The sequence below is a fragment of the Cricetulus griseus genome, chromosome 6 (assembly GCF_003668045.3).
Source record: "Cricetulus griseus strain 17A/GY chromosome 6, alternate assembly CriGri-PICRH-1.0, whole genome shotgun sequence".
Classification (NCBI taxonomy): domain Eukaryota; kingdom Metazoa; phylum Chordata; class Mammalia; order Rodentia; family Cricetidae; genus Cricetulus; species Cricetulus griseus.
Window position 1 is genome coordinate 35,162,170 of NC_048599.1, and position 21,124 is coordinate 35,183,293.

General features: G+C 44.2%; 1 protein-coding gene across 1 annotated transcript in view; it reads left to right on the forward strand.

The window, feature by feature from the left end:
• Positions 1-2,693: 2,693 nt before the first annotated feature.
• Bfsp1 (beaded filament structural protein 1) overlaps positions 2,694-21,124 on the forward strand; it is a 28,894-nt gene continuing 10,463 nt past the window's right edge. Inside the window, exons 1-4 of the mRNA XM_035446648.1 lie at positions 2,694-2,753; positions 11,338-11,433; positions 13,734-13,826; positions 18,103-18,210. Coding sequence (XP_035302539.1) covers positions 2,733-2,753; positions 11,338-11,433; positions 13,734-13,826; positions 18,103-18,210 — 318 coding nt within the window. The 5' untranslated portion in view covers positions 2,694-2,732. The remainder of the gene's footprint in view (positions 2,754-11,337; positions 11,434-13,733; positions 13,827-18,102; positions 18,211-21,124) is intronic.

A 21,124-nucleotide genomic window follows, 5' to 3' on the forward strand; every position in this document is an offset into this window, starting at 1 on the left:
ATCTTACAAGGAAGCTTAAAAGAATCACAAGTCCAAACTTTTATATATGGAAAAGAACCAGTCAGCCTTATTTCAAATCCTCAGGGTGCATACTCATTCATCAGCAGATTCTTATACCAGGAAACTGAGAGCAGAAATGGGTACAAGGAATTCATAATCATCTTTGATTGATAACCCATTCTAACAAGAAAGGCACGCCAACCAATAATAATTGGGCTGCTTTGTTCTTGTTCTCTGACCTTAATGAGTCCCTCATGAAACTATGTGCCTTTCTAAACTTTAGATTCTTTTCAAGGTTTTTCACCTCAAGGCTATGAACAAAAACATCTTAATCTAACCTTAAGGCTTTGTTTTAGCTGCGATGCACACCAAAACCTGTGGATACATCTCTCAACATTAAGATTAAAAGAGCTTGAGCTAACTTAGCTTCTGGGACTCAATTGTTTTTCTTAATCATTAACCTAAGCCACAGTCTATACAGCTCCTCGAGAGAAACTAGCTGTGTCACATTTCCTTTTTCTATTTTTCTTTCCTCTGTAGCCCCTGTTTTATCAGGGGTAGGGGACAATACCCTATCTTCTTCTTACCTATATTAGTTTTCCCACTAAGCTAACCTCTATCATAATCCCTATATCTTTATTAAAGATCCCCAAATCCTATTTTAACTAACACTTATTGTATAAAACCATTGCTTTAGTCAAACAGTACAGCTTAGGAGGAAGTCATCTTCATAATAATCCACAGGTAAAAATGCCCAGTAGAACAGAATATTTACATGAGATAATCACACTACATTAAGTATGGGATCTCCCTATACTCATTCACACTATGTCAGATACCAGAGAGAAATGGCAGTGGCAAGCATGTAAAGACACAGCAGTACCAAGAGACATGCTGGGGCTGAGGCTCTCAGGGGCCTTGCCTATCTGAGATTCACCCATAGGAGTTTTGCTTCCTGGTGGGCCTACTTCCTGAACCTTAACTACCACCTGCTGCTCCTCTGACATGGCCACTGGCAGACTTAGATGAGCAGGACTTCCATGAGACCTCACCGGGGAACACCTATATTGAGTTTTCCTGGTCTTCTGAATTCATCTTGTTCCAAGTTGTATGGCCACCATGGAGCAGTTCTTCACACTCTGAGGTTGATTTAAATATCTCATTGACTGATTCACTATCAGTCCCATTGCCCAGTGGAGAAGTTTTTCATATTTTGCCTTAGATAGTGGGATTTGAAAATCATTATAGAAAACCACACACACAAACACACACACCACACTCATCCTCATACATGGACACACACACACTCACTTGCACCGCAAATACGTTTTTGCATTCTCAAGGTGAACTAACTGGCGAGTAGCCAAAGCCAGGTGAGAGTCATGTAGGAAGTAGAAAGCAGGAGCTTTGGGGCTCATAACATGTTAGACACAATCTCCATTTGAAAAATGGATAATTTCACAGTCATATTTCCAGTGCATCAAAGACTAAATAAAACAGCAAACACCAAGAATCATAAAAACAAGAAAAAACACCACAATACAATGATAAATATAGTCAATTATCCAAATTGCTGGAAACAAAACAATAATTTATATAAACAAATTCAAAATGTAAAACAGATTATGTTTTTTACTTTTTGAACTCACTGATAGGAATATGGGAATTCTTATCATTAATTTTATATAATGAAATTGCTTATCTTTAATATATCTTGATGATCTTTCAAGCATGAAAATTACCCACTAGACTATTTCTGTGCTCATTATCAAACTTGTTGTTAAGCTGCTGAAACTCTTAGATGTTTTCACCAGGAAAAAACCAGGAGAAAATTAGATTTTTGTTAATAGTGTTATTCTCAAAGATAATAACCCATTAAAAAAACAAGCAAACAAATTCTGGCTCCATTAGAGCCACACGACTGCCTATGACCTCTTGGCGCGAAATGTAAACTAGTTCAGATATGCTTAAGGAACACCAAGCTGCTCAGCTCATTTGGAACTGGAATACAGTTTTGATTGGGTTTGGTTGTTCTTCTGGCCCTTTTGATTCTGAGAACACAGAGGTTACACATAGCATATGGCTGTCAGTACTTGACTTTGACCCATGGGCCAAGATGTAGAGGCCACAGAAAGTTATGCTTTCTGGGTTGGGCTCAGTGTTAATTAGAATTAGTTTCTGTGGTGAGTGACAGAAGCTCCAAAGTGACACTGGCTTACTTCCTATCTCTTAGAGTGGTTAAGGACAGAGGACAAGTGTTTGCAAAGGGGGGCTGTCCTGGCCTCACTGAGAGGTAGGTGGAATGGTGCAGCCACTATAGAGCACTTTCTCCAAAAGTCATATGCAACATTACTGTGTGATACAGCATTTCTGTTTCTTAGAATCCACTCAAAATACTTAAAGTGGTGGTGGCGAACACCTTTAATCCCAGTACTTGGGAGGCAGAGGAAGGAGGATCTCTGTGAGTTTGAAGCTAGCCTGATCTACAAAGTGAGTTTCAGTACCGCCAGGGCTACAAAGAGAGACCCTGTCTCAAACAAACAAACAAACAAACAAACAAACAAAGGAATTGCCTTCTTAAAGAAAAGGGCATGGTATGATCTGAGATTGAACTTTACACTGGTAATGTGACCTATAACTGTGAAAGCCTAGAAGCTGCCTAATTCTTCTTGCCTCTGCGTCCAATTTGCAGATATGAAAATGAGTGTGAGTGTCAATTGGTGCTCAAAGAAATGCTGGAGCGGCTTAACAAGGTGAGTAGAGCCCAGCCTTGGGCTTAAGTAGCTTCCTTACAGCACTGAACTATATGGCAGGAGCAATTGTTTCCCATAACCTTCTCCCCTTATTTTAGGATTTGTCTATTTCTTGTTGCCATTTTCTTCCTTGACTTCTTAATTTCAACTGAGTGAAGTGATGTACAAATACACCTTATTTGTGCAAAATATGTGGTCTCATGAGAGAAACGTAGTCCACGGAAGCTGATATGTTGTGCTAGGTGTATTAATCTGTTTTCCATTAATATAAGGAAATACCTGAGGATGAGTCTCGTATGTAAAGAAAAGAGAGTTTTTTTATCTCACAGTTCTGAAAGTTGCAAGCATAAACACATGCCACTGGATCTGGTGAAGGGGCCAATGACTGAGTTCACTGATGGTAAAAGGCATCACTGTGGGAGCAGGTGATAGGATGATAGGAAGCCATAGTTGGCGTAGGGGATGTAAGGCCCTCCCACTCTGTCCCACTCCTTGAAGGTCCTATTACTTCTTAACAGCACTGCACTGGGGATCAAGCTCTCAACACACGGACCATAGTTCTAGGCTATCATAATATTCCAGCATTACAATGTCCCACTAATGTTTTATTCTGGATGGAATAATCACAATGACAATGTTTGTTGTGTAAACTGATAGCTCTATTCTATTTGTTAGTAGTCTCGAGGTGGCTGTTGTGAAGCTAAGGACTCAGGGAAGAGAGGAAGAAATGTCCATTTCCCTTGAAGCTCTCTCTCTTTTTAAAGCATGAGAAACAGCCACAGGGGAGGTGCCAGGGCTTCTGGAACATTCCTGCAATGGTTTTATGGAGCGGTTCCTAGTGGGGACAGTTTCCTTCTTTTGATTGTCCATCATCAGCCTGATTGATTCTACTGTAACTGGGAACATTCTTCTGTGAATAGTAGATTCTATTGTGGACAAAAGGGTTGGACAGACACAGGCATGGCTAATAGCCACAAGAACCATCGTTTCTGGTCATGCCAGAGCTCTCTTGTTGGAGTGGAAGGAGCCATAGAGATAACTTAGTTGAAAGGTGCTGTTGAGGGCTGCAACCCCTCCCCCCAAGCTCCCATGCTTAGAGCCTCATTATGCTTTCTAATAAGAAACTAAACTTGTCTTGTTTGTTTTGTCAACTTGACACAAGTTAGAGTCATCTGGGAAGAAGGAATGCCAGTTGAGAAATTGCCCTCACCAGATTGCCTGTAGGCAAGTCTGTAGGGCATTTTCTTGATTACTGATTGGTGTGAGCACCTCTGGGCTGGTGGTCCTGGATGGTATAAGAAAGCAGGCTGAGCAAGCCATGAGGAGCAAACCAGTAAGCAGCACTCCTCCATGACCTCTGCACCAGGTCTGGCCTCCAAGTCCCTGCTTTGAGCTCTTGCCTTGCCTTTATTCAGTGACAGAGAGTGACCTGAGAGTTGTAAGTGGAAATAAATCCTTTCCTCCACACGTTGCTTTTGGTCATGGTGTTATCACAGCAATAGAAACCCTAATTTAGACAAAGCTCCCCCCTCCCCCAGCTCAGATTGGCCTCACAATTCTCTCTGGATAATTGGCAGCCACTTCAGACAGTAGAGGTCACTCAGGGTATTTGCCACTTTCTAGTTGTGTCTAACCTCTGTTGTCAAAGTGGTAACAAAACTGGAACTAAAAATTTGGGAAGCCTAATTTTATCAACCTTAGTCCATTCTCTATGTGAGCAACTTCTGTGTTGTTCAACTAATGACCCTGGGACAGGGTGCCATTAGTGGGCAGGTCAGCAGTTAGCATTTGGGACTGTCTAAGGCCAAAGACAGGACATGTGAGCATGCTAGACGTAACAGAAAGATGGTGGTAAAGAAGTGCTTCAGCCGAGCTGCAAGGACACAGCTCTAGGCTGGTGGGGAAGCGGGTGTCAGGTGGGGAGTGATGACTCCCAGCCTGTTGTAGTATTGCTGGGAGTTTCTTTTATGAGCACCCAATAGCATCCAGGTGTTCTGCTCACACTTTCAACTCATCCCATTTTTGGCTGTGGTTACAGTTCAGAGTTGCAAGAGCAGGGCCGACTGTCTTCTTCACAGGCCAAGGCTTTCAAGGACACAGATACCTAGCACCCTTCACCTAGGTGACAATTTAGACTCTCTAGAACTTCCCTCACAGCTCCAACACAGTGACATCCTCCTCTTTACCCTTGATGGAAATTGACAGTGGCTTTTCAAATCTTTTGTCATTTCTCTCTTATTACAAAAGCAATTCATATTCTCAGCAGAAAAATAAGACAATACAGAAACTGACCATCAAGGGAAAGATATACCACCATTTCCCACCCAGAGAAAACAGCAGAATGATCTTCATGCATATTGTGATGGAGAGTGTGGGTGCTTGAACTGTCAGCCCCACAAGAATAACCCTCACGACATCGCCACCAAGAGTGTAGGTCAGGGTTAGCATAGGGGATTGATGTAGTTGTCCCCTGGGCCAGGGTAAGACTCTTCCGCCCACAAGTGAGCCGCCCTGTCCAAAAGAGGAGGATAGCCTGTTACTAGAACCCTACCATACTGCTGAGTAGCTGTGAGACTGAGGGTGGATTCATTTACCTCTCTGAGCTTCAACTTCCTTATCTGTGGGAATAATTATAGACACTGGAGTGAGAGAATGTTTCCTTGCCCACTGAGCATGAAATGACTTAGCAATATACATGACTCACCTGTCAAATGGCAGTGCATAGTCTTTGTCTGTGGTGATGGCTGAACATTTGATTTGACAGATGCCAGCTTAGTTTTCTCCTAACTATGAAGTACATAGCCTGATGGAATCAGAGATGACTTTAGCTGGTTCATGGAGGAGTAAATTTTTCATAGTTGTGAATTATATATATGTATATATACATATACATATATATACATATGTGCATGGATGTCTTGCTCTCATGTGTGTCTATGCATGCCATGTGTGGCCTGGTGTTTGCATAGGTTACAAGAGGGAGTTGCATCCCCTAGACCTGGAGTTATCAATGGTTATGAGTTGCCTTGTGGGTGCTGAGAATTGAACCCTGGTCCTCTGTAAGAGCAACAAGTGTTCTTAACTGCTGAGCTCTCTCTCCAGCTTCCGTTATAAATTCTTTTTTAAAAAAGTTTTATTTATGTGTATATGTGTGAGACCATGTGAGAATATGCCAAGTGTGTGCCTTTGGAGTTCAGAAGAGAGCATCAGGTCCCCCTGGAGATGGAGTTACAGATGGATGTGAGCCACAAGACATGGGTGCTGGGAATGATGTTGGGTCCTCTGTAAGAGTAGCAGGTGCTCTCAACTGCTTAGCCATCACTCCTGCTTCCTGGATCATGAATTTTTATGATTGCTTTTTTATTTATAGCATATTACATAAAAAGTCTATTTCAAATGAACCTAAGGAAAAAAATAAACCAATCTAAAGAAAACCCAGAGTGAAATGTAATAGTTCTTGGGTTTAGTGAAGTTGTGTAAACACTGGATTGGGAAAGTCCTTGAATCAGCTTGTGGGAGCCCAAGATCAGCCTCTGGTTACTGATGGGGCAGATTTCATTCCTAGAAAGAAAGCCTCCCAGGGCCTTCTTTCTCCAGTGATGGAACTCACCCATGAGCTTAGGTAGCTTCAGACCTCTTCATGCATGGCAGGCTTAGACTGCAGTGTTTGTATTCATGGCTCACTCTCTACTTCCTAAGAGCAATCAGAGAAACTGAGTCCTTCAGAAGCCAGGCCCAAAGCCAAGTGCTATAGGTTAAAGATGCCTGTAGGTCTATAAAGTGGATCCTTATCCTGGGCCACTCCACCTGTTACCAGATATGCAGGGTACATAGGTTTTCTGCACCACTTGCTGTAGGAACGTGAATCACTCATCCCAGAAGCACTGGGTGTGCACACCCCAGGAAATGAATCTTAGTCATCCAAGATCAGCAGTGGATGGTAAGTTGCCCAGTTCTTCCTCCTCAGTATAGAGAGTTCCACAAGTCTCCAGGGTTTCCAGCAGGATCATGCCTTGTTGTTCACAAAACCTATCTGCCTGTCTACACTTATGGACTTTGCCCCCCTCTTTATATCCCATTGCTTTCTGTCTGTGGACATCATCTGCTGAGAAAGAGGCTGGAAGAGTGGAATCTCATCCTATTGATGGTCAGGAAAGTGATTACATTTTTTCTTTACATTTATTATTTATTTATTTTGTGTGTCCGTGTCCGTGTCCGTGTCCGTGTGTGTGTGTGTGTGTGTGTGTGTGTGTGTGTGTGTGTGTGTGTGTGTGTGTGTGTGTGTGTGTGTGTGTGTGTGTGTGTGTGTGTGTGTGTGTGTGTGTGTGTGTGTGTGTGTGTGTGTGTGTGTGTTCGTGTGTGTGTGTTCACATGTACCATTGCATGTGGTCAGAGGACAACTTGCAGGGGTGGCTTCTCTCCTATCTACCTCATGGGTCCTGGGGATTGAACTCATGTCATCAGCCTTGGAAGCAAGTGTCTTAACCTGCTCAGCCATCTTGCCAGCCTTGGATCAGAGATTTTGCTCAGTGAGTCTGGAGATGTTTGCTTAGTCAAATCAGCTTTTGCCTTTCCACTTAGTCTCAGAGTCAATTACTGTAGGGTCACTTCAGGAGGGATTCACCCTTGGGTGTGACTGTGGGAAAACACTGATTCAGTCTTTTGTGCTTTGTTCACACACCTGTCATATAGACACGTTGCTCATATAATTAGACACCCAGAACAGAACATTTTTGGTTCTCAACAGCATATATGCCAAAGCAAGCCAATTTTTGTTACCCCCTTTGAAGGGAAATAAAACCCTCAACATAACACCTAAACACTATGGCCAGAGTTAATCACATGCTCAGCCTTTTGATGGAGCAAGAACTACAGCTGGCTTTTAAATAGATATTCAAGCTTGTACAACCTCTATAACTCATTGCCACATATATGTACTTAGAAGATTTCTGGCTACCAGTAATTCCCGAGTTTGCTCATAGGCTGAGCTGTCTCAGCTGATATGGCTTTAAAGCTTTACTCTCACCTTTCTTTAAAATGAACAACAATTTCGATTGAGGTAGCTTCTAGGTACCTGTGTTTATTTAAAAACAATGAAAAACATTCAAAGGCTGGCTCACCTGCATGAAATTCATGTCCCTCTGTAGGTCCCTGTGGGAAAGATCAGGGGGCCCTGGGGTCTGGGACAAAAAAGATGGAACACAAAGCAACCACCTTCGGGGTTACTAGCTTTTATGTGTCCAAGAATTCCTCATTCTAGAGAAGAGGAGAGGAGGGGCCTGGGAAGGAGGCATTTGGGAGGAGGCTGGAAGTGTGGAGAGGCTTGCAGGAAAGGAAGAACACAGAGTTCAGGGAGAGAGAGAGAGAGAGAGAGAGAGAGAGAGAGAGAGAGAGAGAGCAGAGATGGGAAAATGAGGTCAAGGAGAGAGAGGGCTCTCAGCTACCCAGAGCCTTCTCCAGGCAGATGCAAAGAGCAACTTGCAACAATTTTGGAAAGTTATTATTTTTTTGATATCCAGAGTTGAAGGAAAGGTTTTTTTTTTTTTTTTCATTGAAGCCTGGCTTACCAGTGGTTTTAGTGAACTCTGATCTTCATTATTTAGCACCTGGGTTTTGATGGAAGCCTAGAATTTCTGTGAAAAAGTTGTCAAGGATGGTTGTCAGGGGCACTTTGAACTTGAATTGTTTCTCTGGTTCCTTTCTGAAAAATGGCTGTGAAGGCTTGGATGTAGCTGAGTAGCAAAGGTCTTTCATAGTGTGTGTAAAATCTTGGCTTCCGTCCTCAGCACAAATATCCTAGAGCATGCAGACTGGGGGTTCTGGAACATCACTGTGTGTCCTCAGCCCTGGAAGGGGTGTTGGAACCCTTGAGAGATTATTTGCATTTCTAGCTGGCTCTCAGGTACTGTGATCTGTTTTGTGAACCATCTACTCTGTTTCAAGCTCACACAATATCAGGGTTGGATTATTTTCCCAAATTAGACAGTTGACACAGGCAGTTGACTGTGAAAAACCTAGATGCTTCTGTTGTTGCAGCGTTTGGAAATTTAGCTGACAGCATCTCAGGCATAATGAAAACACAAGCGTCTACACATTTCCGCACTCTGGCACAGATAAAAGAACATGCTTCCCAAAACAAATTCTCATCATATCAGCAACAGCACGGTCCCAAAGCGCCGACTCACCTCTGGGATTTTTGGGTCAGTTTATTGCATGGTTGTCTCTCAAGAAAGACCTGTGTTTACAGAAGCACCTGATGAAATCCTATTTTAAAGACAAGTGTTGCTTATTTTTTTTTTTTTTTTGTATCATTGCCACAGGTGGCTTTGAAATATTGCATTATGGGAGTTACTGCTGGTCCTGGCATGATCCCCAGGGGAAGATGTGGAAAGATGATAGGTGTCTGGTAGGATGGGCTCTCTACTTGATATCCCAGAAAAAGCCCAGTCCTGTTAGTTTCTTTCAACAGTGGAGGCCCCCACTGATCAGCCTGGTCTAAGTGCCCTCACAAAGGAAGACTTTAGGCGTTGAACTGCCCTTGCCAGAGCCCTAAGTACCTAAGGGACTGGAGCTGCTGGACAGATGGGCTGTCTGTGGCTTTTTATGATCTGCAGGAGGATGATCCAATGTGCTTAGCATGTATAAGGTCCATCGCTACCCTCATTCCAAGGGGGAAAACCAAACAAGCCTCTTTGCTTTCATCTTATACAGTGGCTTCTGTGGTATACTTTACTTGAAGGAAGGTACTGGTGGCTTTAAAAAATGTGAGCAGACCAATGCTCTCCAAGGTCTCATCCATGTATAAGATGCCGAGTGTTTGATCTCTCTTAGCAATAACACAAAGGACAAGGGGTGCTTGGAATTGCTTTTCTAATTCTCCCTCCGTTCCAGTAATTATGGATCAAATATTTGTTCATTTTTGGAAAACGTGAACATCAATAAGTCTTGTCCATCCCACCCTATCCTTATTGACTGAAAAGGGACAGAGGGAAGCGAGAAAACATCCAAGAAATTGGCTCTGTGTCTTTGTATGACACTCGTTCACATCTGTGAGGGGATAACCCCAGCTCCAGGGTGGTGAGCCACTGCACATCAAACTGCTATTCTTGAAGGAGGTGCGGGTACATCCAGAGTATTAATTCCTGCACAGGCCCCAGTCACCTGCAGAGCCATGAGTAGTCTCCCTGAAGATCCAGCTCTCTAGCATTCTAGATGTAAATTCAGCCCTGGCTGGATCCTGTTATAGATTCAGAATTTCTATATCTTGGCTGTCAGCATCAGGCAATCAGGACTCCTCCTACATCTATGGCCTTTTATAAGAACAGTTAGAGAATGAGGTGACTTTCCAGAGAATACCTGCCAAGGGCTTTGCTGGACTACAAGTCAAAGGGGGGGGGTGTCTCAACAAACCCTGGCATTCACTTAGCTTGGCTATCTTAACTCTCTCACCAGAGAGTAGTCTCTTAAATAGTTTGACTAAACCAATATTCACCTTTATTAATGAGATGCCATTACTAGCATTCATTATGAAAAGCTGTTAAGAGGCCAGTAAAAAAACAAAACAAAACAAAACAAAACAAAAAACAACAACAAAAAACCATTTGGCAATGTTTCAGATATCAGCAGGTGTGCCTGGGCAGAGTTATCTTGTGGTGGATTTCCAATAAATCTGTGATGTCACCCTGAACACACTGAAGCACTTAAGCCAGTTCCAGATACCAGCACAATCTTTAAGAAACTATTATTGTTTTATTATTATTTTAGAGTATGTGTGTATGTGATGTGACGGTCTCTCTCTCTCTCTCTCTCTCTCTCTCTCTCTCCTCTCTCTCTCTCTCTCTCTCTGTAGGTTAGAGGACAACTTGGTGGAGTCAGTTCTCTCCTTCCACCTTTATGTAGGTTTAGCTGAAGCTCAAGTTACTGATGGCAAGAAATAGATATCCTGTAAATTTTAAGGTTATTTGGTATGTGGATGTGTTTAAACTCTTGGATTTTTCTAGATAAGGTTCCTAAAGCCTGGCACTGTGGACATTTAGGCTATCATATTCTTTGTTGTGTGAGTGTGGTGGGGAGTTGGGGGCTGTTTGTTATGGCAGGATACTTATAGCAATCTTCCGGCCTCTACCATTCAAGTACTGACAATAATAAGTATCTCCAGATGTTGTCAAATGCCCCCTTGGATGCAAAATCACCCTGTAATGGGAACTATTGTTCTCAACCAGGTCCAATGACTAGCTTAGTGTTTTATTCAGAATGCAGCATCTAGGGATCAGTGGGGAAAAGCACTTGCTGTGTATAACTGCTGAGCTGAGTAAGATCCCAGGAACCCATGGTGGAAGGAGAGAATCAACTCCTAAAAGTTATCTTCTGACCTCCACACACATTCAAGATGGTGCATATGCACATACCTCAAACCCAACCCCCCAAAATACAGGGGCGGGGGAGAAGAGAGAGAATATGCAGTGTTCTAGACCCACTGAACAAGACTGTGTTTTGGTAAATCCCCATGTAGTCCCTGTGTTCGAACGCTGGTTCATGGCACACCTGAGTGCTCCTGACCCTGGCATGGCTCTTTTTGTTGCAGGAAGCCGATGAAGCCTTATTGCGTAACCTGCACCTACAGTTGGAAGCACAGTTTCTGCAGGCAGATATCAGTGTGGCCAAGGACAGGTACAAAAAGGTAACCAGCACATGTGGGAAGAAGGAAGTCCTTTCTTCTAGAAGACCCAGTTTGGGTCCGATTGAACAGGAGCTTGCTAGAGTGAGCAACCTGTGATTACATTCCCCTGAGCTAGCATGTGCCGGCCACTGGACAGCATTTACCCAGCCTGAGGTGTATAGAGAGCATCGGTGGGCAATGCCAAGATATCCAGGGGGTTGTAATGCTAGGTTTTAGTGTCTGCGCTGCACATTGTAATCTACAAAATTATTTAGATAGCTCTATCTCTACCAAGCAGTCAACTGTTTTATCTCAAAAAAATGCAGAAAGGGAGATTTTGTTTTTTAAGGTATTGTGTTACAACTCTTAGCTCTGCCTTAGGGGTAGCCAGCTGACAGCTTTATTTAGGAGCCCCCTATTTCAGAGTGTCCTGATCTTTCCCCTTCTCTATTAGACTCTCACAGGTGAGAGGCTGGGAGCCTTGGCATACTGGAAAATCAAAACCTTGCACTGTGTAATTGTGAGTGAGCAGCCTGGCCTCTCTAAGAGGTTGCTTACTATGTTCAAAATGCCAGTGGCATCCTGGTGCCGCTGTGTGGGTTCGCCATGGGTTAGTGGAGAGGGAATGCCGACTGTCCCTGGCCTCTGGTCTCCTGACTGTCTATATTGTAATCTGAACCTTAGGTCTGTTGTGCCGTGACTTAACAGGAGAAACCTGGAGACAGGAAGGGGTTGTTTACAGCTGAGGTCAGAATTCATGGTTTCCTTCCATCTTCCTTGTTATTTTGTAGAAAGAGGAAACAAAACCCAGGAAATGAACCTGTGTAGATTTAGCTGCAAGTTGCTATGGCAGTGAGGACTCTTTTCCTAGGGTGAATGGGGAATTTAATTGACCTTAGGACCCCCTATGTGTTCTCACCCCAGGCTGAAATTTCTTGGAGACAGTTTTGTTTGTGGGGTTCATTTTTTTAGGGTCCTTGTTTCACTGATATGGTATCTGTACCTCTTTGCCAAGGACCTTACTTACAGTAGCAGTTGAAAGCTGCTCTGTCTCATAGGAAATGTGGGGGGAATTCCATACCCCTGGAGCAGTCTCCTCCAGTGGCTGATGGGAGATACAAGGAAACTCCCTGGGCTACTCTTGTCTGGGTAGCAGGACTTGGATGAGATTCTCATCATTAAGGGCTCTGTGCCCACAGGAATGCAATAGGTGGCACACCCTGCTTGCCCAGTGTCCTTCCCCTGTCACTTCCCTGTCCCGTTAGCCACATGGCCCTGTATTATTGCCCAATTCAGCTGTCCACACCCAGATCTTTCTCTGGGGAACACTTCTAGGGCCCAGCAAACCTTGTGTTCCCCCCACCCCCACTTGTGTGTGCTCTGGACTCTGCACTGAAGGTTTCTCTCTCTCACTGGCATCCTTCCAGCTCTCACCAGGCCCCTGCCTGTTTCCTCCTCTACACCTTGCAGCTTCCTTGTATTTAGCTTCCTTGCTAAATATCCTGAGAGCAATGCCTGGGGGCAGTCTCAAAAGAGCCCAAAGTACTCTGAAGGCTTTTAGAACAACAATTAGAAGGGTGGGAAGCTTCCATTCATTATCTGTTGGACCCCAGCCTGGTTTGGAGGGGCTCAGGTCAGCCCCTATGGGCAGAGCCTGAGATGGTGACCCATGTACAACAGTTATATTAGTGGAAGGCTATGCCAATAGAGTTAGAGGGGAGCATTGGTTTCACCTGCAGGCCAGAGGTTGGTTTATTTTCACTCACGGGCTGGGGCCCATGGAGCTTTCTGGGAAAGGCTGTTTTCTGTAGAGGGGCTGTGCTATCAGTCATTGCTCAGAGCTGGGAAAGGCCTCCCTGCAGATACTTAGCCCTGTTTCATAAAAGGATGCCCGTCCTAGGAGACTTCAAAAGCTTGCCTGCCTCAGAACACACGCATTCAGTTAGTCATTTAGCCTCAGCATGGCTGGCTAAAGCCGCCCCCTCAGTGAAAGACCATCCTGTGCTGTCAGAGTCCTCTGTAGCTTCGAGCCCTTGTTTGGTCCCCTTTCCTCTCATGCACTCGCCATCCAGGGGGCAATCTGTGAAGGTAACTGAAGGGAAATGGCAAAATAAACCAAGCCTCAGTTTACTCTTCTGATCTGCTCTCCTGAAGATGTGGAATGCCCACTCCAAGATGTCCTCCCTGGCAGCTGCGGCTGATCCTTTTGTCATTCCCAGTGTGATCACAGCTGTGGGCGCCCATCCCTGGGCTCGCTTAGGATGGGAGGGAAGGATTTAGGCAGCTCAACCTGTAATGAACATTCTTTCCCGCCACAACAGAATCTTCTGGAAATCCAGACCTACATTGGCATCCTGCAACAGATCATCCAGACTGCTCCTCAAGTGTCCCTGGTTACTGGTGGAATGAGGGAGGTAAGACTTGGAGCCATGGCTGCAGGGAGAGCTGTCCAGTCCCTGGGGAGGCCACACTCACATTCTTGTGGATCGAGTAGATCTCAGAGGTTCAGGAGCAAGCACTGGGTCAGACTGCTAGAACCACAGTAAGTTAACCCCTACTTCTGAGTGATGTTCAGGTTTGAGGTTTATTCTTACATTGTTTGTTGCAACTGTAAATGCTGATAGAGTTGAGAGGACATAAACTATATCCCTTAACATTACCTTAGGTATTTTCTCCTAGGGAGTGTGTTCTGTTCTCTCTTGCATACTTTATAAGTGACTGCTGAGCTGGTATTCAAAATGGTGTGCTGTATTAGTCACTTTTCTATTGCCAATGACACAATAATAGCCTGGGCAAGCTAGGAAGAAAAGAGGATTGCTTTGACTTATGGTGCTGGAGATGTAGGGTCAAGGGGCTTTCATCTAGCTACTGTGTTTTTGCTGGCAGTGTCCAGAGGTAGTGCAGAGCACAAGGCAACAAGTGCTGTGTGTGTGTGTGTGTGTGTGTGTGTGTGTGTGTGTGTGTGTGTGTGTATATGTGTGTCCATCCATGTGCCCTTTGATTTCTCGCTTCTCATAAAGCTAACAGGACTCATCAAGGGAATGATGACCTTATGCAACCCTAATTACTTTCTAATGGCCCCTTCATTGTCTTGACTAAGCTCCCCCCCTTTTTTTTTTGAGACAGTCTTGCTCTGTAATCCCAGCTGGCCTGAAACTTTTCCTTCCTCGGCCTCCCGAGTGTTGGGTTTATAGGGGTGTGCTTCCATCTTCTCAGTGCTCACAAATGGTATTAAAATCCAGCACGAATGCTCAGAGGGCACAAGCCATATTTCTGTTGTACCAGGCCAGTGTTGCATTCCATCTACTTATGAATGAGTTCCTGTTTTGCATTCCTGTCAGTGCTAGCTATCTCAACCATTGCTTTGCTTCTTGTTTTACTTCTCTGCTAGGTATCCACTGCACCTGGTATGCATCCTTCAGTAACTAATGATGTTAAGCATCATTGTGTATGTTAATTTACTATTCATGGGTGTTCTTTGTATATGTCCACCTCTTTTGCCTATTCCCAAAGTAGGCATGTGCAAAAGCCTGTTTGTATTACTATAATGCAATGCCACAGGCTGAATAATTTATTAAGTACAGAAACTAGTTTTTCTCATAGTCTGGAGTCTGGGAAATTCAAGTTCAAAGCTCTGGTTTCTGGTTAGGGGCTATCTTGGGCTACCTTGGTGGCAGTTGGAAAGGGCAAAAAGGGATAAGTTCCTAGTCCTTGCTGTCAGAAGAAGAAAAGTAGGAGAAGCCACTCCTACAAGCTTGTTGACATAGGCTCAAGTCCATTCCTGAGGACAGAGAACCTACACCTAGGCCCTAGCTCTGAACTCTACTCTGCGGGGGATTCATCTGGGGGACATACAAATAGTAGCAGGCTGTTTGTTTTCTTATTCTTCTTAGCAGTTTGGTCATAAAATTGAAACTTCAGGACATTTAATGAATACATGGGTCAGCTCTCTTCATGACTGTGTGAGCCTATGGCATGTGCAAGAGATGTAAAATCCTGTTCCCAGCCTAAAATGCCCATTTCCTTTTTTAGTTAGTTCTCCAGTTACTTGGCAGGAGGGTGGGCATTTTTGTACATGTAAACATAGACAAAGGGATGCAAAGTAAAATGAAAATGTGGGCTGGATGTGCAGCTCAGTGGTTGAGGGTGTGCTTGGAATGGTCAAGGCCTGGGTTTGGCCCTTGGCACCAAATATAATGAAAGAAATAAAATGCTACCATGTCCTTCCCTGGTGGTTAGGGTGGTCTGGCCAAAGTTTGGTAGACTGATTAGATTCCAGAAGCGGTTTTTGTTGTTTGTTTTGTTTTTTAAGGATGACCTAAGACAGTGATTCTCAGCCCTTTGCAGTTTCCTAGAAGTGTGCTCAAGCCATGCCCCAAAGCAGTGACTGGACTACTCAGAACAGAACTGTGTTTGGGGTATGCAGGGAGCAGACAGATTGCAGAACCAGAGTGATAGGCTTGCTGTATGCTTTAAGTGTTTTAATTTTAACTTAATTAAAAACAAAGCAAAACAAACCTAAACCCTCAAGGCTGAAAGATCCCTGCCTCCAATGCCTTTGATAATGGCAGTTGCACTCATGAACTTACAGCATCCCTCATTAGCTGCATAGGGTCTGCACAAGACTGTGCTCATCAACATAGTCATGGGGAGAGTAGAGTTCATGGGGTCTAACCTTTCCCTAAGAGCTATTGACTATTGATGGCCGTGGAGGGGGATACTTATTGTCATCAGAGTGGTGTCCACCTATGCACTGCAAAAAGAGGCACTGTTTTTTGTGAATCTTAGCTCAAGAGTTCTGCACACTGGCTAGTTATGTAGACAGTGGCTGATTAGTTAGGTAGACACTGGCTAGTTAGGTAGATACTAAGTAGACACTAGTTAGGTAGACACTGGCTAGTTAAGTGGTCACTAGTTAGTTAGGTAGACACTAGCTAGTTAGTTAGGTAGACACTGGTTAGTTAGGTAGACACTGGCTAGTTATGTAGATACAGGTTTGTTTCATTAACTCTTATTTTTTTCCTCTGGAAATTTATAGAAGTCACCTTTGCACAAATGGACATTATTAGGGTTTGAACATGATATGTCTCTTACAGGCTCATGTGTTTGAATACTTGGTCCTTAGTTGGCAGCTTTCTTTTGGGAGCTGTGGTAGTTTGAATGTAATTGACCCCCATAATCTCATAGGGAGTGACACTATTAGGAAGTATGGCCTTGTTGTAGTAGTTGTGGCCTTGTTGGAGGAAGTGTGTCATTGTGGGGGTAGGCTTTGAGGTCTCTTATGCTCAAGCTACTCCCAGTGAGGCAGACCACTTCCTGTTGCCTGAAAGATGTAGGAATCTCAACTACTTCTCCAATACCACATCTGCCTGTACACTGCCATGTCCCACTACAATGATAATGGACTGAACCTCTGAACTGTAAGCTACCCCATTTAAGTGTTTTCCTTTATAAGAGTTGTGTGGTCATGGTGTCTCTTCACAGCAATGGAAACCCTAAGACAGGAGCTTATGGAGTCTTTAGGAGGTGGAGCCTAGCTAGGGGAAGTGGGCCAGGCCTTAAGGGGTTCAGTCTGTGGTTAGTGGGCCCTCTTGCTGTGAGCCTGTGGCAGTACAGTGCATCATGGCAGGAGCAGGAAGAGAGAGAAAAAGGGGGCCTGGGATCCAGCATCTCCTTCAAGGCAATAACATCCACCACCTAACTTCTTCCCACTAGGGCTCCCTTCTAAAGGTTTTACCCTCTCCATGGCTTGCTAGTGACCAAGCCTTCAACACATGAATCTTTGATATCCACACCATCACCCCTTGTGATGTGTCTGTGAGCAGGGGCTGCCTTCTGTAGACTCCACTTTGAGTTGATGGGGCTTTGGGGGTGTGTCCTCTAAGGCAGGGTTCCTGAACAGTCAACCTTTGTGAATCAATAAGTGGAGAGGCAAGTCAGGACAGATTGTGGACAGGTTGGAAGGGGGGTTCCTTCCAGACTTCTGGATTATCCACAGGCAGCAGCCTCATCAGGGTTTGACTTCCCTTTCACCTTTTGGGGCCAGATGACTCCTGCCTGGTACTGTGGCATAGCTCATGGCTCAGAGCACAAAATGATTTTCATCTTTATAGGCACAGAACCCGGAGCCAAATGAGCATCTGCATTCCACCGTTTTCTTTTCACAAAAGGGAAAATGGAGGCTTTGAAAGTCAAATGTCTGTCTGGCTAGCCAGTATGTGGCACAAAGAGGCCTATACTTGGGTCTCTTGATCTTTGTTGTCTGGGCTTTACTCTTGAGTAGTTAATGGTTCAGACAGTGGCCACTGTAGGCCTGTTGGAGTCAGCCTGGGCTATTGTTACAGAACCCTTTAGTTTATTGCTCACAGCTCTGGAGGCTGGGACTCCAAGATCAAGTTGCCAGCAGAGTTGGCACCTGTTGTAGGCTCTCCCTTGATGCGTGCCCACATGATGGTGGGTGGGAGGGTGAGACTCCTGTTAACTCTTCCTTTTCTCATAAGTTCTAGCTCCTAATGAAGCTCCAGGTCCATGACCCCATCTGACCCTAACCACCTTCTAAAGGTTCCCACTCACCAATTTCTTGGCAAATCAGGCATTGGCATGTGAACTTGGGGGATACAAAGAAGGGGGATGCCCTTTCCCCTTTGCATTTCTTCCTTGTATGAATCTGCATCTGGTCTCCTCATGCAGGAGAAGCTGCTGACAGAACGGGAAGTGGCTGCCCTGCGGAGCCAGCTGGAGGAGGGCAAGGAGGCACTTACTCACCTACAGGCACAGAAGGCTGAGCTGCAGACCCAGGTATGTTCCACATTGCTATCAGGGGCTTCTACGCATTTTATTGAAGTGGAACATGTGGGCATAGGTATCCATTCCTGTGATTGTTACAGACTCAACACACCTGTGTGCCCTGCACTGTCACATTCTGAGCAGGTGACCAAATGCCTTGCTTTGCCCTGGACTGAGGCTTCCCAGCATGAATATTTTAGCACTTGGCTAAGAAGAATCCTGGGGAGATGGAGATAGGAACATATGGACACCCAGGTTCATGGTATTCTCCTGTCTCCATCAGGTCATACATATCCTTTCCTACCAAGGGCAACAACCCACATTCACTCAAGTCTGGGCATTCCTGTTTCTCCTCTCCCAATGGTCTCTCCTTTGGAATTGGTGATGATGGTCCAAGAAGAATGCCTGCATGGTGGTAGGCGGGTGGGCTGTACCAGTGTTTGCCTTTCATTAGACATCTGCTAGCAGGAGGCTCATGTGTCTGTTTCTTTTACAGCTCATAGTCTTGATTCCTTCACACTTTCTTTCTTGTTTCCATGCAGATGGGCAAAGCAATGGGGAATGTCAGGTTTAAATCCCGCACTTCCTACAGCTGGGTAACCACATGTCCCAAATGTCAATTGGCATTTAGTAGGCAAGTACACCCAAGGGACAAAAGAGAGTAAGATCTAAAATTCTGACTATCAAACTTGGGACGTCTAGATTGACACACACACACAGGCCCTGCCTTCCTGCCCACTGCATCAGGAAAAACTGAAAACTTTTCCTGGATTCACATTTTACCTCAGTCTCTGACATCCTGTTTTCTATTCCCACTCACAAAGTTCTCACTGTGCAGCATTCCCAGGGGCCACTGGAAAGCAGCCAGGGACAGTGGTTGTCCCTAGCTGAAGGTCACAGGGGAGAAATTGAGTCGTGACCTTAAAATGCATTCTCCTTAGGACATAACCAGAGCACAGGAAGCAGATACTTTTTGGAGACTGTGATTTTCTCTGAGAACCTGAAAGGAGAGAGAAGGGAGGAGAGAAGTGGGGAGGGGAGAAGGGAGAGACAAGGAAATGTTTATGTAGACAATGGGTGTGTTGTATGTGTATGTGTGGAATGTATACATGGTATGTGTGGTGTATGTGGTATATGTGTATATAGGGTCTGTGTGTAATGCGAGAGTATGTGTGATGTGAATGTATTTGCTGTGTAAGTGTGCAGAGTATAGTGTAACGTATGTGTGATATGTACATTGTATATGCAGGTACGTGAAGGGTATGTGTGGTGTGCTTATGTGGCATGGTGTTTGAAGTCTATATATATGTGTATGCCAGATGAGTGTTATCAGGTATATGTGTGGCACGTGCATGTGACTTTTATATGAAGTGTGTGATATATCTATTTAGGGCGTATGCACATGTATGTGGGATGTGTGTATTGTATGTGTGCTTTACATGTGACCGAGGAAGTGAATATAGGCTCAGTCATGGTTCTGGAAACTGTGGTTTTCAAACTGTTAGTTGCTATGCATTGGGTATAAAATGAATTCAGTAGAATTGACTGGTATAAAAAAAATGAAGAAAACAACAACATGGAACTCAGAATAAGAAGGAACAGAACGTATGGGAGTTAAACGTGGAGAGTTTATTTGGGGAAACCTTTGTCTTAAATATATGTGTATATATTTGACTACATATGCATCTGTTCAAATACACACATATGATGTGTCTTCACAGTGTGAAATATGTCACTTTCCATGGCCACGGTGGCAAAATTAAAAACCACAGCCCTAGGTACTAACAATATGTAAATAGAAAATTCTAGTTCTTGGGGCAAAACTTCTTTCTTTGTGCACACATATGTTTTTGATGACTATAAAATGTGATATGTATATGGAGTATGTGATATGTCTATGTAGTGTATATGTGTATGTGTGTGCAATGTATGTATTGTGCATGTGTGGTATGTGTGACTCAGGTGCAAGTCAGTCATGGTCCTGAAAACCCCATGGTTTTCAAACTGTTAGTTATAGTTCATTGGGTGTGAAATAACAGGATTAGCCTGGTTTCTGGAACAGGAGGTAGAACTTTCGGGTCATGCCCTGTTCTCGCCTTCTTCCATTCCTAAGACTTACAAGTTTATCTGTGTCTAAGGCTCTCACATTTCCGTCTAGGTCCTCCTCCCTTCCCCTAGACTTTGGTAGTCTGGCAAGACTGGTGGACTCCTACTCAGAAAATGTTAAAGGCAACAATATATATTAATTGTTAAAAGCAAGCCAATTATATAAAGATTGTTGTCAGAAAATAACCTATCTGTGTTATACACCTATCAGTGTGTGACTCGAGGGGTCATATTTTGATGAGTCCATGGCAAGTTGAAATAGCCTGAGGTGGAAGTAGGTTTCCTATGGCCCACCTATCTATTGCGCATCCTGACCTAACATCACAGCACCCTAGAGACTCTCTGGTGTGTCCTCTCATAGCCGACTGACTCAGCTGTGGCTTGCTGCCACCACTCTGCTCTGCGAGATGGCAAAGTGCAAAACCAGAAGTATGGCCTCTTCGGAGGCACACTGCTTTCACACTGCAGTAAAGTGGGCCAACATAAGCCTGAGACTGTCTGCAAGTGCTGTTCAGTCGTTTGTCAGTATCCGAGGGGATTGGTCTTCACATCCCCACAGATCCTGAAATTCATGCACGCACAAGTCTCTGAAGTGTTGTGTATATAACCCATGCAATTCTCCCAGATGCTTCAGCTCAACTCTAGAAACTTACAACACCCAGTCTAGTATGGATGCAGTATAAGTAGTTTTATCTTTTATTACTCAGAGAATAACAAAATGGCTGTATATACTCAGCGGAGGCACAATTAAAATTATTTTCAATCTCCAATTGGCCAAGTCCATTGAACTCCTCAGATACAAGGGAGTGCAGTAACAATC